We start from the raw sequence: 14,676 nt of genomic DNA on the forward strand, positions 1-14,676 counted from the left end.
ATTATTTTGATAGATTCATTATCATGATTATCATATTTTGCGCCTGATTTTAAACCTGACAACAAAGCTTTAGCAAACTAATCATGCTGACGAAGGGAAATTAAAAAAGAAGAAGTCGGTATTTGACTAGGTATTGGTTCGTCTTGGTTCGTCGTGTTCACTAAAGACAGCTCTCTATTTGGAATGATTGCATCCTTCGCCCTGTAAGCTTCATTGCAATATAGCATGACAAGGTTAGGAGTTTGAAATATCTCACTTTGAAAAAACAATTTCAATTAACAATGCTTTTCCAATGCAATTGCTGACATATTTACAACCCCTATTCAAACTGTTTTTGTTCTGCATGTTGCCATTTTGACAGCAGGACTTTCTATCCTGTTAAATCAATGAACCCTGGTAAAGGAGCCAAACTGTTCACAGTTTAACATGTTTAAGTAGTCATAGACAAATTCTGTGGCTAAAAATGACAAAATTCTACTTTTAAAACATACCCAGTTCCCCCTAAAAAACATAAGACAAACTCATTTTTTGAAAACTTGAATCCAAGAAATAATTTTTTTTCACAAACTGTCATTATAAACAGTTATCATTGGGTAAGCCATACAATTATACAGATAAATATGCATAGTGTCACTGGTATATATTTATGGTTTGATGTAATCATATGTAATCATAGTACCGCAAGGATTGGGCACTATTTATTTCAAATTTCGTTTTATTTTAGGATTTATGTTTTGTATGTTTAAATGGCATGTTAAGTTTTATTTGCATCATTCGAGTGCAAAAATTCAATAGAAAAGCTTGAAAATAATGAAAATTTGTTTATTACAGATGTCTATTTTCAGTCTTGCCTAATGTGATATCGCAGTGTATTTATGTAACACAACTAACATGATTGTAAAAGCATCCTCTTTGGTCTCTGCAGGATCTACAAGGCTCTTGGCTGCCCCCAGGGATGCGGCGATGGGATTGTTGGGCCTCAGGGAGACCATCTTCGCATGAAGGGACAGAACTGTCTGCAGCATCTACACAAGCTCAACCCTCCTCTCTTTCACAAGTTCCTCCGTGGAACGGTCAAGCGGTGCCCGCTGCAGGACACGATAGACTTCCTTCATGCTTTCCTTGGGTTCTGTGTCGACCCCACCGTGCACACACAGTCGCCACAGCGTATGTACTGACAGGGGTAGAATAGGGTTCAAAATAGATATGTCCATCTTATATTCTTGAAAATAATTGTTAGTTTGCCAGGAATAGATGTCAGATTTAATAAAGTATATGTAAGCTACGCCATAAGTCACAGAGAACAATAAAGAACGAAGTGTGGTTTATCTTACAATAAAACTTCTTCTATCATGACGTCATTTCTGGAGATTCGAACACAACTTTGTAAATTGCATGACGTTATTTTTGAGAGGGAGGTGTCCAGTGAGTTGTTGCCCATTGATGTAGCTGGGTAACATAGATAAATGAAATAGCTGAATGATCGCATTGAAAATAGGAGAGAGATGTCAATCGGTATTGGGAGAAAAGGTACAGATAATCGATGTATAAATTATGAGAATATGCGGGGAAAGACCCCTCATGGTTTATTCTCCTTGCAGTGTTTTATTGTATGATAAACAACTCCCACTTGTCGTTTATTTTGGCAATTTTACTGAGCAAGTGAATTACTCCAGGGCCCACTTGCACAAAGCGATCTTAGCGCTAAGATGATCGTAACTCCCATACTTCAGCATAGGCTTACAACAGTCTTAGCTCTAAGATTGCTTTGTGCAAGTGGGCCCAGATGATCAAGCTCCCCTTTGTGGCCACAGATCCATCCATGTCATCATGTTTATTTTTACAGTGGAAGGTTTTCTCAATTTGACGCACTTTTTTCCCACAGCCAACAAGAAGTCAGTATCCCAGGAGAACTTGCCCCGCAACTGTTACGCCAACAACTTTGGCCACAGCATCGGCGGCGAGGGCTACCGCGGTGTGGAGGGTGTCCTCATAGCGAACCTCCTGAAGCCCTTTGTCTCGCGATGTGTGGAGAGTGTGGGGGAGCTGTATGGCCATGACAACATTGTAAGTTGGTGTTTCAGTGTGTTCCTCTTGGGGTATGTACTGGAGGCTGGGGTAATCACAGATTCATTGTGATACTTTCGTTTGACTGAATAATTTCAGGGTGTGATTGCATCACTTCATGTTGTGACTGTATCTCTTTGCCTTCAAGGTAATACATGCTGTGAGGTGTGATGTGGTTTCAGTGTGTGATGTGGTTCAGGGTGTGATGTGGTTCAGGGTGTGATGTGGTATCAGTGTGTGGTGTGGTTCAGTGTGTGATGTGGTTCAGTGTGTGATGTGGTTTCGGGGTGTGATGTGGTTTCAGTGTGTGATGTGGTTCAGTGTGTGATGTGGTTCAGGGTGTGATGTGGTTTCAGTGTGTGATGTGGTTTCAGTGTGTGATGTGGTTCAGTGTGTGATGTGGTTTCAGTGAGTGATGTGGTTCAGTGTGTGATGTGGTTCAGGGTGTGATGTGGTTTCAGTGTGTGATGTGGTTTCAGGGTGTGATGTGGTTTCAGGGTGTGATGTGGTTCAGGGTGTGATGTGGTTTCAGTGTGTGATGTGGTTCAGTGTGTGATGTGGTTTCAGTGTGTGATGTGGAATCAGTGTGTGATGTGGTTTCAGGGTGTAATGTTGTATCAGTGTGTGATGTGGTTTCAGTGTGTAATGTGGTTTCAGTGTGTGATGTGGTTCAGTGTGTGATGTGGTTCAGTGTGTGATGTGGTTTCAGGGTGTGATGTGGTTTCAGGGTGTGATGTGTTTTCAGGGTGTGATGTGGTTCAGGGTGTGATGTGGTTTCAGTGTGTGATGTGGTTTCAGGGTGTGATGTGTTTTCAGGGTGTGATGTGGTTCAGGGTGTGATGTGGTTTCAGTGTGTGATGTGGTTTCAGGGTGTGATGTGTTTTCAGGGTGTGATGTGGTTTCAGTGTGAGATGTGGTTTCAGTGTGTGATGTGGTTTCAGTGTGTGATGTGGTTTCAGTGTGTGATGTGGTTCAGGGTGTGATGTGGTTTCAGTGTGTGATGTGGTTTCAGTGTGTGATGTGGTTTCAGTGTGTGATGTGGTATCAGTGTGTGATGTGGTTTCAGTGTGTGATGTGGTTTCAGGGTGTGATGTGGTTCAGGGTGTGATGTGGTTTCAGTGTGTGATGTTGTATCAGTGTGTGATACATGTGGTTTCAGGGTGTGATGTGGAATCAGTGTGTGATGTGGTTTCAGGGTGTGATGTGGTTTCAGTGTGTGATGTTGTATCAGTGTGTGATGTGGTTTCAGGGTGTGATGTTGTATCAGTGTGTGATGTGGTTTCAGTGTGTGATGTTGTGGATTCAGGGTGTGATGTGGTTTCAGGGTGTGATGTTGTGGATTCAGGGTGTGATGTTGTGGATTCAGGGTGTGATATTGAGGTTTCAGGGTGTGATGTTTTGGGGTGTGATGTGGATTCAAGGTGTGATGTTTCGGGGTGTGATGTTATGGATTCAGGGTGTGATGTTGTGGATTCAGGGTGTGATGTTGTGGTTTAAGGGTGTGATGTTGTGGATTCAGGGAGTGATGTTGTGGATTCAGGGTTGGATGTTGTGGATTCAGGGTGTGATGTTGTGGATTCAGGGTTGGATGTTGTGGATTCAGGGTTTGATGTGGTTTAAGGGTGTGATGTTGTGGATTCAGGGAGTGATGTTGTGGTTTCAGGGTTTGATGTTGTGGATTCAGGGTGTGATGTTGTGGATTCAGGGTGGGATGTTGTGGTTTCAGGGTGTGATGTTTCGGGGTGTGATGTTGTGGATTCAGATTGGGATGTTGTGGTTTCAGGGTTTGATGTTTTGGGTTGTGATGTTGTGGATTCAGGGTGTGATGTTGCGGTTTCAGGGCCTGTTCTGCGATGTGCGGCAGATGATGGCGTACGTGAAGGAGGTGCACGGAGGACAGTTCAGGAAGTGTGCACTCAGTGGCCTCCTGGACTCGCTCCAGAAGCTCCGCAGACAGAAGATGGAGAAGGACAGGGAGCTGAACAGTAAACCTGCTAAACCTGTCAGGTCAGAGCCGCAACTCACTCACTCACTCACCATAAGGTGATATCTGCACTTCACTCACTCACTCACCATAAGGTGATACCTGCACTTCACTCACTCACTCACTCACCATAAGGTGATACCTGCACTTCACTCACTCACTCACTCACTCACCATAAGGTGATACCTGCACTTCACTCACTCACTCACTCACCATAAGGTGATACCTGCACTTCACTCACTCACTCACTCACTCATCATAAGGTGATACCTGCACTTCACTCACTCACTCACTCACTCACCATAAGGTGATACCTGCACTTCACTCACTCACTCACTCACTCATTCACCATAAGGTGATACCTGCACTTCACTCACTCACTCACTCACTTACCATAAGGTGATATCAGCACTTCACTCACTCACTCACTCACTCACTCACTCACCATAAGGTGATATCTGCACTTCACTCACTCACTCACTCACTCACCATAAGGTGATACCTGCACTTCACTCACTCACTCAGTGTGTAAGGTTCGATCCCCGACCGCGTCATACCAAAAGACGTTAAAAGATGGTACTTGTTGTTACCCTGTCTGGCGCTCGGCATTAAGGGGCTAAAACAAGGACTGGTCGGCTTGGAGTCAGTATACTGTGTCTGAGTGGGGTATTCATGTTAAACTGCGGCATGGTATTTCAGTGAGCTAGCACCTTAAATCGGCTTCAGTCCGGACTAGTACAAGCAGCCACACACACACACACACATGTATATGCACATCACTATATAAGTGCAATAATCTTGGACACGAGGATAAACCCCATTTCACCTCACCTCACCTCAGTGTGTTATATGTAGTTACAGACATATTTGATGAATAAGTTCAACATTTATAATCAGTATTTAACATAACATATCTTTATTACAATATATTGTATACACTTACATCGCATGAGATTAAATAGATTTAAGGTGCTTTTGTATAAAAAATCTGTTCACAAACTAAAATAGACTGAATCCGTTAACTGGACTGAATGCATGTACGGTGCATACATTGCTAAATAACAATTACAGGAGAACAACATCCATCACTTCTGAGAGTGGAGATGAGAAGGACCCCCAAAAGTCCCCCAACTTTGTTAACAGCGAAGACGGCCATCAGACCAGCGGCAAGTCCCGAAGGTCCATCTTCAGGAAGAAGGTCAAGAAGGTGGCAAATGTGAGACTCACTCTCCTGCATCCAATTCCAGGAAAAAATAAAAATAATTAAGAAATAAATGACGATTGGGAGTTGTTTATTTTGCAGTAATACACTGTAGGGAGAATAAACCTTAAGGGGTGCAGCCCCCAGTTGTTTATTCTCCTTGCAGTGATTTTTTGTACAATAAACGACCATGTGTCGTTTATTTCTTACATGAGAAATCAACATTATGTACAGCCTGATTAAGGATAATGATAAAGTTAAAATAATGATGACTCCCTCAATAGAATCGGCAATGTAGGACTGTCCATTTTATGCACAGGTGGGTATTTCCCCCATATTCCCAGTGTCCTCATGTCAATTACCTGTACCTTTTCTCCCAATACTGATTGTCATATCTGTCCCACTTTGGGATGCGATCTTCAACTACATCCGTGGGGAACAACTCACTAGACATTCCCCTCTCAAAAATAACGTTGTCCAATATACGACATCAAGTTGCGAGCACATGTTCGATTCTCCAGAAATGATGTCATGATAGAACAATGTTTTATTGGGAATAAACAACACTTTGTTCTTCATTGTTCTTTGTGATTTATCGCGTAGCTATCTTATATACTACTCAAAAGAAGTTAAGGATCCCCTAATTCTTTCATATTACAATAGTTAATCTCTCATGCCATGACAGATTAACTTTACCAATATGAAAGATCGGGTGATCCTAAACTTCTTTTGAGTAGCATATATGAAGCTCTATCTTCTTTGATTAACCAGTGTATTATATTTCAACTCCATTATGATAATAGCGACTCTCTAACACTGCTCAACCTCCTCTTTGTTTCAGTCGCTGATGTTCCAATATGCCGCGAGCGACTCCGAGATCATCGAGGACATGGGACACGGGAAGCTGAGCCCCCGAACCAGTATATCAGCAACTGATGATGAACCACCGTCGGGAACCAGCACGCCAAGAAGACGATTTAGTAAATTCAATATTGGCAAGTGTCTTTGTACTGTAGGGTACTTTATTTTCAAGAGTTAATCTGCAAAATTGCCCAGTGTAAAGAACGAAGCTTGCAATCATATACGCCAAATATATACACTGTATGTAGTAAAGATGTATTGCTTCTGTGCTCGAGCATTTGAAATTTATTTGTAAATTGAATTGAAACGGTTGATTGCTTGTACAGGGGTAGACACCATGAGATAAATCCAACTAGTCCACAGCTTATTTCAGACTAGTGCTTTATATAACCCAAGAAAGCAAGTAACTTCTTCAAACTTTCACTGGTCTTGAGACAAGCGGACGAATAATCCTGTGTCTAATCCTGTTGTACCATGAATTTACAAATATATGAGCTTTAACTGAAGAGTGTGTAATCATATTTTATGAAGTTGAATAGATTTCATCTCATGACGCAGATTGTAAGTTTGAGATAATCTATTCAGAAAATACAGTACTTTTCAGTGCATGTAGAACTAGTTCTGTTTAAATCAGGGAGGGCAGTTCTTATTTATTTCTAAGTCTTCTTAGAACCTTTCTTTTAATTATTCTGTCTTTATCTAGTTTGATTTAGCATTTAGATCCGAGAAAATCTTCAGTTTTTACTTATGCATGCATGGGATTTCTGTGAAATAGGTTTAAGAGCTTATCTTGTTTGACAATGCATGAAAAGGGGTTCTCCCTGTTATGAATTAGAGGCAATTCATCCTAGCCACTGCATGGCACAGCTTGAATTATGACTTTTATTCTGTCATATCTATGTGGCATTCTTATTTGTTAAATCATGTTCTTCTATAGTTCTATGATATTTTGTAACATTTTCAAATGTAAAACTATCATATACTGACAAATATGGATAACATAAACAAACATATATAAACCATATTTTTAACAATGTTAGATATGTCATACATGTTTCATGTGATAATTGTCTGCATAGTCTATGTATTTGAGAATGGTAATTTATGAAAATGATAATTTTTATGATTTGTATGTGATTGTCGTTTAATTGCTGGAGAGTTAATCCAGTTTTATTTATTCTGAATAATTAACAGTAAGTGATGAACGGTTCCAGAAACAATCACACCTTATAAGAACATTTCTCATGTCATACATTGCTGTTGGTCCGTAGTTTTAGGCTGTTTAATGATGTTACATGTTCTTGTGTGTGGATGGGATAAGACGTGGATCTTTTTGTGGATTAAGACTTCTTTATTGTCTGTAGGTGTGTTGTGTCATAATACTATTGAGAAACTTTGGAAGGGAAATTTAGAAAGGGAGTTGGTTTTAGATTTCTAGTTCAGGATGAACTTCCAACCTTCGTAGTTATGCTACAGCAAATTAATTAAAAATATTCCCCTGACTTGTTCAATGTATGTGACAGGAGAAAATATCAAAACATTTAGGTGTTTAGAGATGATTGAGGTTGTTGGTTTTAAGGTAACCTGACTGTTGTCTGTCGTCAACGTCTGTCGTATTTGTACTGAATTTCATGAAATTAGGTACACATGTACTCTGATTGGGGCTCTACATAAACTTCATCTTTTTAGCGATATTAAAAATTTTGACCTTGATTTGTTCATTGCACTGAAAGCTGAAAGTTCAAAGGGCATTACTTGGTCCTTTTCTTTGAAAATGTTAAATTAATGTAGGTAGTAGTGCAGCTTAACACAACTGATCTGTTTTCATGATATTTTCATAAGTTTAAGTTCATGATTTATGATTCACTGAAACATTATCTCAGAAACCACCATTTTCAATATGGCCACCATGGCAGCCATGTTCATGACTATTACTCTGCTATTTCTGTACAAAATGTAATCAAACTTGGTATTTGTTTAGTTTGTTATGGGATTCAAAACGTATTAGGGCTGGAACGGGTAACTCGGGTACTCGGGTCGGATGGGTACTGAGTAGGACCCGGGTACCCACATGACTATTCGGACCCGTGGTTAGTCACGTGATACATTGTTTAATGACAAAAAGTATCTAAAACACTTCCAGACTACTACACCCATTCCTTCTGGCTTTTATATGTTTGAATAAAAATAAAACTTTAGTCAACTTCAGTGCATGTATACTCCAGATCATTTTATACATGTATCTCAACTTGCTTTACCAGAGCTACGGTCAAACTACGCGGGTAGTGTCGGGTACTAGGGGGATGGGTACCCGGGTAGTGTCGGGTGATAGGGGGATGGGTACCTGTGTAGTGTCGGGTAATAGGGGGATGGGTACCTGGGTAGTGTCGGGTACTAGGGGGATGGGTACCCGGGTAGTGTCGGGTAATAGGGGGATGGGTACCTGGGTAGTGTCGGGTAATAGGGGGATGGGTACCTGGGTAGTGTCGGGTAATAGGGGGATGGGTACCCGGGTACTGTCGGGTAATAGGGGGATGGGTACCCGGGTAGTGTCGGGTAATAGGGGGATGGGTACCCGGGTACTGTCGGGTAATAGGGGGATGGGTACCCGGGTAGTGTCGGGTAATAGGGGGATGGGTACCTGGGTAGGGTCGGGTAATAGGGGGATGGGTACCTGGGTAGGGTCGGGTAATAGGGGGATGGGTACCCGGGTAGTGTCGGGTAATAGGGGGATGGGTACCCTGGTAGGGTCGGGTAATAGGGAGATGGGTACCTGGGTAGGGTTGGGTAATAGGGGGATGGGTACCCGGGTAGGGTCGGGTAATAGGGAGATGGGTACCCGGGTAGGGTCAGGTAATAGGGGGATGGGAACCCGGGTAGGGTCGGGTAATAGGGGGATGGGTACCCGGGTAGGGTCAGGTAACAGGGGGATGGGTACCCAGGTAGGGTCAGGTAATAGGGGGTGGGTACCCGGGTAGGGTCAGGTAATAGGGGGTGGGTACCCAGGTAGGGTCAGGTAATAGGGGGTGGGTACCTGGGTAGGGTCAGGTAATAGGGGGTGGGTACCCGGGTAGTGTCGGGTAATAGGGGGATGGGTACCCGGGTAGTGTGGGGTGTGGAGTTGAAAGATCGTAAATTTCGTAGTTTAAGCTGACAGGCTGAAATGATGAAAAAGAAAAGTATGTACGTATCATACAAGACAGATATATTTTCCAGAATTTAATTGCCCACAATTAAGGGTGCATATAATACACGAGTGCGTATTATACATACATAAGTCTTGTGTATATTGATCAATCAGAAGGGGTGCTACTTGGGATTGTTCACTAGCAAATATATTAGCAAATATTGCCATGGGCGCTTATTAGAGCGGGACGCTTATTACGTCGAATACGGTATGTTAGAATAGTGAATATCAGTACTAACATCAGCTTTTGTTAAGTAGCTGTCTATCTTGACAATTCAGACTGTTAATGGCATAACGAGGGGATATACACTGCTGTCGCACTGTTTTGAAAAAGTTTTTTCCACTGGAGAATACATCCCAAATACCAAGCAATTACTCAGTGTTTCTTTAAGGTGTTGAAATCGCAGTAGAAGGGCATAACATTTTGGTTCTATCAATGAGTGGAAATTAGTTGCTTTGGTTCCAGCATGTCCAAACAAGACACATATGACAAAGGTTTCGTTGATTTATTCAGTGAGAGAGTAAGAACGCATTTAGGAGATTATATTTTCCAAATGATGTCTGATTGCAACATAGGGTCCTGAAAAGATGGGTAGTTTGGAAAATTATAATCATGGGATTGATTTTTGAACATGGTAAGAGCCTTGTATTAAAACCATTAAGCATGTTAAGGTAGTCGTTAAATGATTCTGTGGTTGTGCAAAACTTTGACCCTCTTTTTGGTCAATCATCTCTGTTTTTGACATGTCAGTTATATGTGATCATGGTAATGGAGTCTCTCATCACCTACAGTATTATGAAGCTTTAAATAGATATTGTAATACACTAATTAAATTTCAATGGCTTACCATTCCTGAATGTTCTCGTATATCTGGTTGACACATTTTAAACAAATGTGTATTTTCTTATATAGTCTTTTTTAACAGAATGATACTTTGCAGAATGTTTTGTCAATTTGTTTAAAAACATATGTCACTGAATCTCTCTGAGATGGAAAGAAAAGTGTTGGGTCACATTAGTAATTAAGATATGAGATAATAATTTGCGCAGGGAATTTAGAAATGGATAATGAGATGGAAAGGCGAACATGTAATGAATTTCTTATTGTCCAAAGCAATGAATCTGTCAGTCATTCATGTGTTGTAATGGTTAACCGAACCTCTGCCTTGTTAGGGTGGAAAAGAGGCGGAGCCAAGTCGGACCATGAAGAGGAATCAGCCAATGAACCGCCACCTCTAGACCGAAGAGAAAGTAAGAGTGAGATTCAGGTTCACCGGAAAGGTCGTATGTCTTTCAAGGCTGCCAGTCATGCAACCTTGACCTTTCTCAGTGCCAGAAAGAGGATTGAGGACGGAATAAAGACCTTGGGAAAACGTATGACCAAACGTGGAAGTCATGACGGTAAATTGAACAATATTATTCAAACAAATTGAATGATTTTTGTGTAGAGATCTTGCCCTTAGTTGACCGCTACATCACCATGTAAGATCTGGGTAACAGTTTGTCTTCAGCAACCAATGCCTGTTGTAAGAGGCGACGAACGGGATGGGGTGGTTGACTTGGTTGATGCATGTCATCGTATCCCAATTGCGTAGATCAATGCTCATGATGTCAATCACTGGATTGTCTGGTCCAGATTTGATTTTTTTCAGACCGCTGAGATATAGCTGGAATATTGCTGTGTGGCGTTAAACAACAAACAAACAAACAAACAAACAAACAAAAAACAGTGTACCTCTGTCCAGACTCAATTATTTACAGGCCGTCATCATATAGTTGGAATATTGCTGAGAGTGACATTGAACAACAAACATGCAAACCTTCTACCAGTGTAACTCTACAATCTCCTCAACCAAATTCCATCTAGGGATGCCACACTGCCCTACACTTGTCTACCATGGAGACTAGACGTGACCTGGCTGAGTGTGTTTAATGGATTGTTATACCACGTCCAAACAGATGATTGCTCATGCTATCAATCACTAGTTTGTCGACCCATGAAGATCTGGGGTAGAATAGATCTTCAGCAACATATTCTTACCGCAAAAGGCTCGATTATTTACAGTCCGCTGTCATATGTCTGGAATATTGCTGAGTGCAGTGTTAAACAACAAAGAAACAAAAACACTGGTTTGCCTGGCCCAATTATTTACAGGGTGCTGTGAGATAGCTGGAATATTGCATCTTATCCACCCACTCATCCACCCACACCAGTCTATGAAAAAGTCATTATTATTATATTCCTCCTCAGATTTCCACCATCCTCGAACTGGTGTGAACAGAGACGGAAATGCTGATACCAACATTGAGCAAGAGAAGCGACTAGTTGACAAGTTCCTCATCAAGTCTGGGATGCTGAGATTCTCCTTCCTGCTGGAGTGCTGTCACCCCGGCGTCTTCCCTGACCCACATCTCGTAGCAGCCATGTTGGATTTGGTAAGAGCGCAACTGTCATTAAGTGATTGAATGAATGTTGTTCAATGGTAATAAGAATAGTAAGGCTATTTGCCTTTTGCCATTGCTGTGTACGTTTCATGGGGTGTCATTTCATTTGTTTGCCATTTTGGTGCCGGTTCAACAATTATATGCACCCGATTCGTAGCACCCCATTCCTACTTTTTAATGTAACCATGTGCTATCCGTGTGTTGACATTGTGCTATGCCTTGCCTTGCATTTGCCTATATGGCGATGAAATGAGAAACTGCCAGTAAGTGGTCTTGAATGACTACTGGAAATTTCTTTGTCTCTTTGTCAGCCACAGTATTCTGGTACAAGTGTTTTGGTCCTGTTGACATTACCGGTAGTCAGTGAGTCCTTCCATGTTTAATTTGAATATCTCAAAACTTGAAGGGAGGTGATGAACGAAAATAGGAAAAACTTCAGATTACTGTTACAGTTTGTTGATTAACCCCTAGACCAAAGCCTGAGTCTATTACAATTCTGTTACGTTTAGTAAGCTCAGCTAATAGTTCATATGATAAAACTAAAATTTACTAAAATGATGCTGAGAGCCAAATTTAGGCTAGTGGACTGAATAGTTTTTTGTCATGGACTGTAGTTATTATGTCTAAATGTCCTCCTTGTCTACAGTCTGCTGCAAAAATGGGATTACAGTGTAATGCTGTTATTGGACCCAGGGTTATATGTGACACACAAGTGTATGCTCAGTACGTACAAATGTTGAGATTGGATGCAGACAATTAAAATACTATGCACGAGGGATACACAATGATATTCATTGTACCTACAGCGCATCTACAGCCGTTATGGGTGTTTGTTATTTCATCCATCAATCATGACCACTGTCCACATGATCATTGATTTATTCCAGGCTTTAAAGTAATTGTCAAAACATACAGTCCACTGCACCATTTCATTACTATATAGGCCCCTCATACTGCCTTCAAGGACCCTTTAAACCTTAAACCCCCAACTTTTGTAAGTCAGGGTAAAATCCCTTGGCCCCGTTCCTCAAAGCAATCCTATCGCTAAGGTGATCGTAAGTCCCATACTTTAACAAAGGCTTACGATCATCATAGTGCAAAGATCGCTTCAAGGAACGGGGCCCAGGACCCCTTTGGTTGGGATCCCCTTCCTGATGATCCCTGTTTTGAATATCTCCATAACTACAAAGTGATATTACTCCATGCCCTTGACTGGTTAATGTGTTTGTCTGGAGGAATTCACAGGGAATTGTTCAGTACAGATTTACACGACTTTGCTGCATACAGAAAATATTTCCTTGTTGATGATGTCCTGCTTCTAGAGGTGAAATGTTACATTGGTGCACTGGTGCTTCATGTGATTTCATGCTCCGATACGATATACAATCAAAAAATTTCTGTACCGATACAAGACGATACACCTGCCTACATTACTGCTCGTCCCCCTCGCCCCCCAGTGTTTTTGTCAGTCAACATTCCAAAATGTGCTGTAATTAAGTTCACTACTAAAAATAGGGGCGGTCGGGTAGCCTAGTGGTTAAAGCGTTCGCTCTTCACGCTGAAGACCCGGGTTCGATTCCCGACATGGGTACAATGTGTGAAGCCCATTTCTGGTGTCCCCCGCCGTGATATTGCTGGAATATTGCTAAAAGCAGCGTAAAACCATACTCACTCACTCACTACTTAAAATAGCCGCAGACGAACATGTGTCTACAGCTACCTTTTCCTTTGAACCTGCGCTGAACTATATAGAGTCAAGACATTTCCATGTGACTTGACGTAAATATGCATATTGCCAAATAGATCGTATTGTGACCTTTGTATGACGATACATATCATATCTTGACCTTGCTGTATCATTTCACCTCTACCTGCTTCTATTCCCAGGATGCCCCTGTGTCGGCCAGGGCTTCTCTGCTGTTGGAGTGCGCCCACTTCATTCATCGCTGTAACCGTGGTGACTGGCCGAACTGGATGAAGCTGAACTTGCCAAGTTTCCGGCACACTGTGGCGGCCTTGCAGAACCGCGGCCAGCCGTCAGGGTACCGACGTAACCTCATGCTGCAGAAGGCTGCAGGGAGGCTCTTCTACTCCTGGGCGGAGGTCAGTGCTGTACTCCCACATGTCTTATACCCCTGTGAGGGGCAGTAGGGGAGTCTAGTGGTTAAAGTGTTCGCTCGTCACGCTGAAGACCCGGGTTCTATTCCCTATATAGGTACAACGTGTGAAGCCCATTTCTGGTGTTCCTTGCTGTGATATTGCTGGAATATTGCTAAAAGCGGCGTAAAACAATACTCACTCACTCACAACACACATATGGGTGAGAGACCCATTTGAGATCACTGGTATTAAACATATTTGTGAGATCAAATTCCAGGTTTGTGATTGGCTACACCATGGTGATGACATAAGGTCAGATTATGACGGACTACTTTTCTGAATCGAATTCATTGACATGTTTCTAGTGCTTTGGTCAAAACTTTATGGTCTGTTGTGTGTGTTGAAAATTTATTGTCTTTTATCTTGTATTGTATGCATTATCATTATCGCCTTAATAATCAACAGTATGTTTGCGTACAGAGAGACATGCATCCACTTCTAAACTCAGTTGACACTCTTTCATTATCACAAGTTTCAAGACTTGAAATATTCTTTTCGCAAATTAAAATATATTAAGGACTTAAAGAATATCTGAGAGTTTCAGATAAGCAGCATATTTGTGTAAAATACCCCCCCAAAATATTCAAAACCCAATTATTTTCAAGTAACTTGCGTACAGAAACGCATGCATAAATACCCAATAAAGCTTTTTCAGCATGCGTTCAAAGGAGCTCATTTCCAAAACACAATTACGAGCTAATTTACTTTCCCAGCCAGGCCTATATGTTTAGAACAGTGGTATACATCTAAAACATTCTTTCTTTTTTTTAA

General features: G+C 41.5%; 1 protein-coding gene across 1 annotated transcript in view; it reads left to right on the top strand.

The window, feature by feature from the left end:
• LOC139459877 (protein unc-80 homolog) overlaps nt 1–14,676 on the top strand; it is a 112,246-nt gene that overhangs the window by 14,131 nt on the left and 83,439 nt on the right. The window contains exons 4-11 of the mRNA XM_071241591.1: nt 926–1,167; nt 1,886–2,067; nt 3,908–4,074; nt 5,123–5,267; nt 6,094–6,247; nt 10,474–10,701; nt 11,552–11,736; nt 13,633–13,848. Of these exons, the coding sequence (XP_071097692.1) occupies nt 926–1,167; nt 1,886–2,067; nt 3,908–4,074; nt 5,123–5,267; nt 6,094–6,247; nt 10,474–10,701; nt 11,552–11,736; nt 13,633–13,848 (1,519 nt within the window). The remainder of the gene's footprint in view (nt 1–925; nt 1,168–1,885; nt 2,068–3,907; nt 4,075–5,122; nt 5,268–6,093; nt 6,248–10,473; nt 10,702–11,551; nt 11,737–13,632; nt 13,849–14,676) is intronic.

The sequence above is a fragment of the Haliotis cracherodii genome, unplaced genomic scaffold (genome assembly GCF_022045235.1).
Source record: "Haliotis cracherodii isolate W230 unplaced genomic scaffold, xgHalCrac1.p SCAF_13, whole genome shotgun sequence".
Taxonomy (NCBI): domain Eukaryota; kingdom Metazoa; phylum Mollusca; class Gastropoda; order Lepetellida; family Haliotidae; genus Haliotis; species Haliotis cracherodii.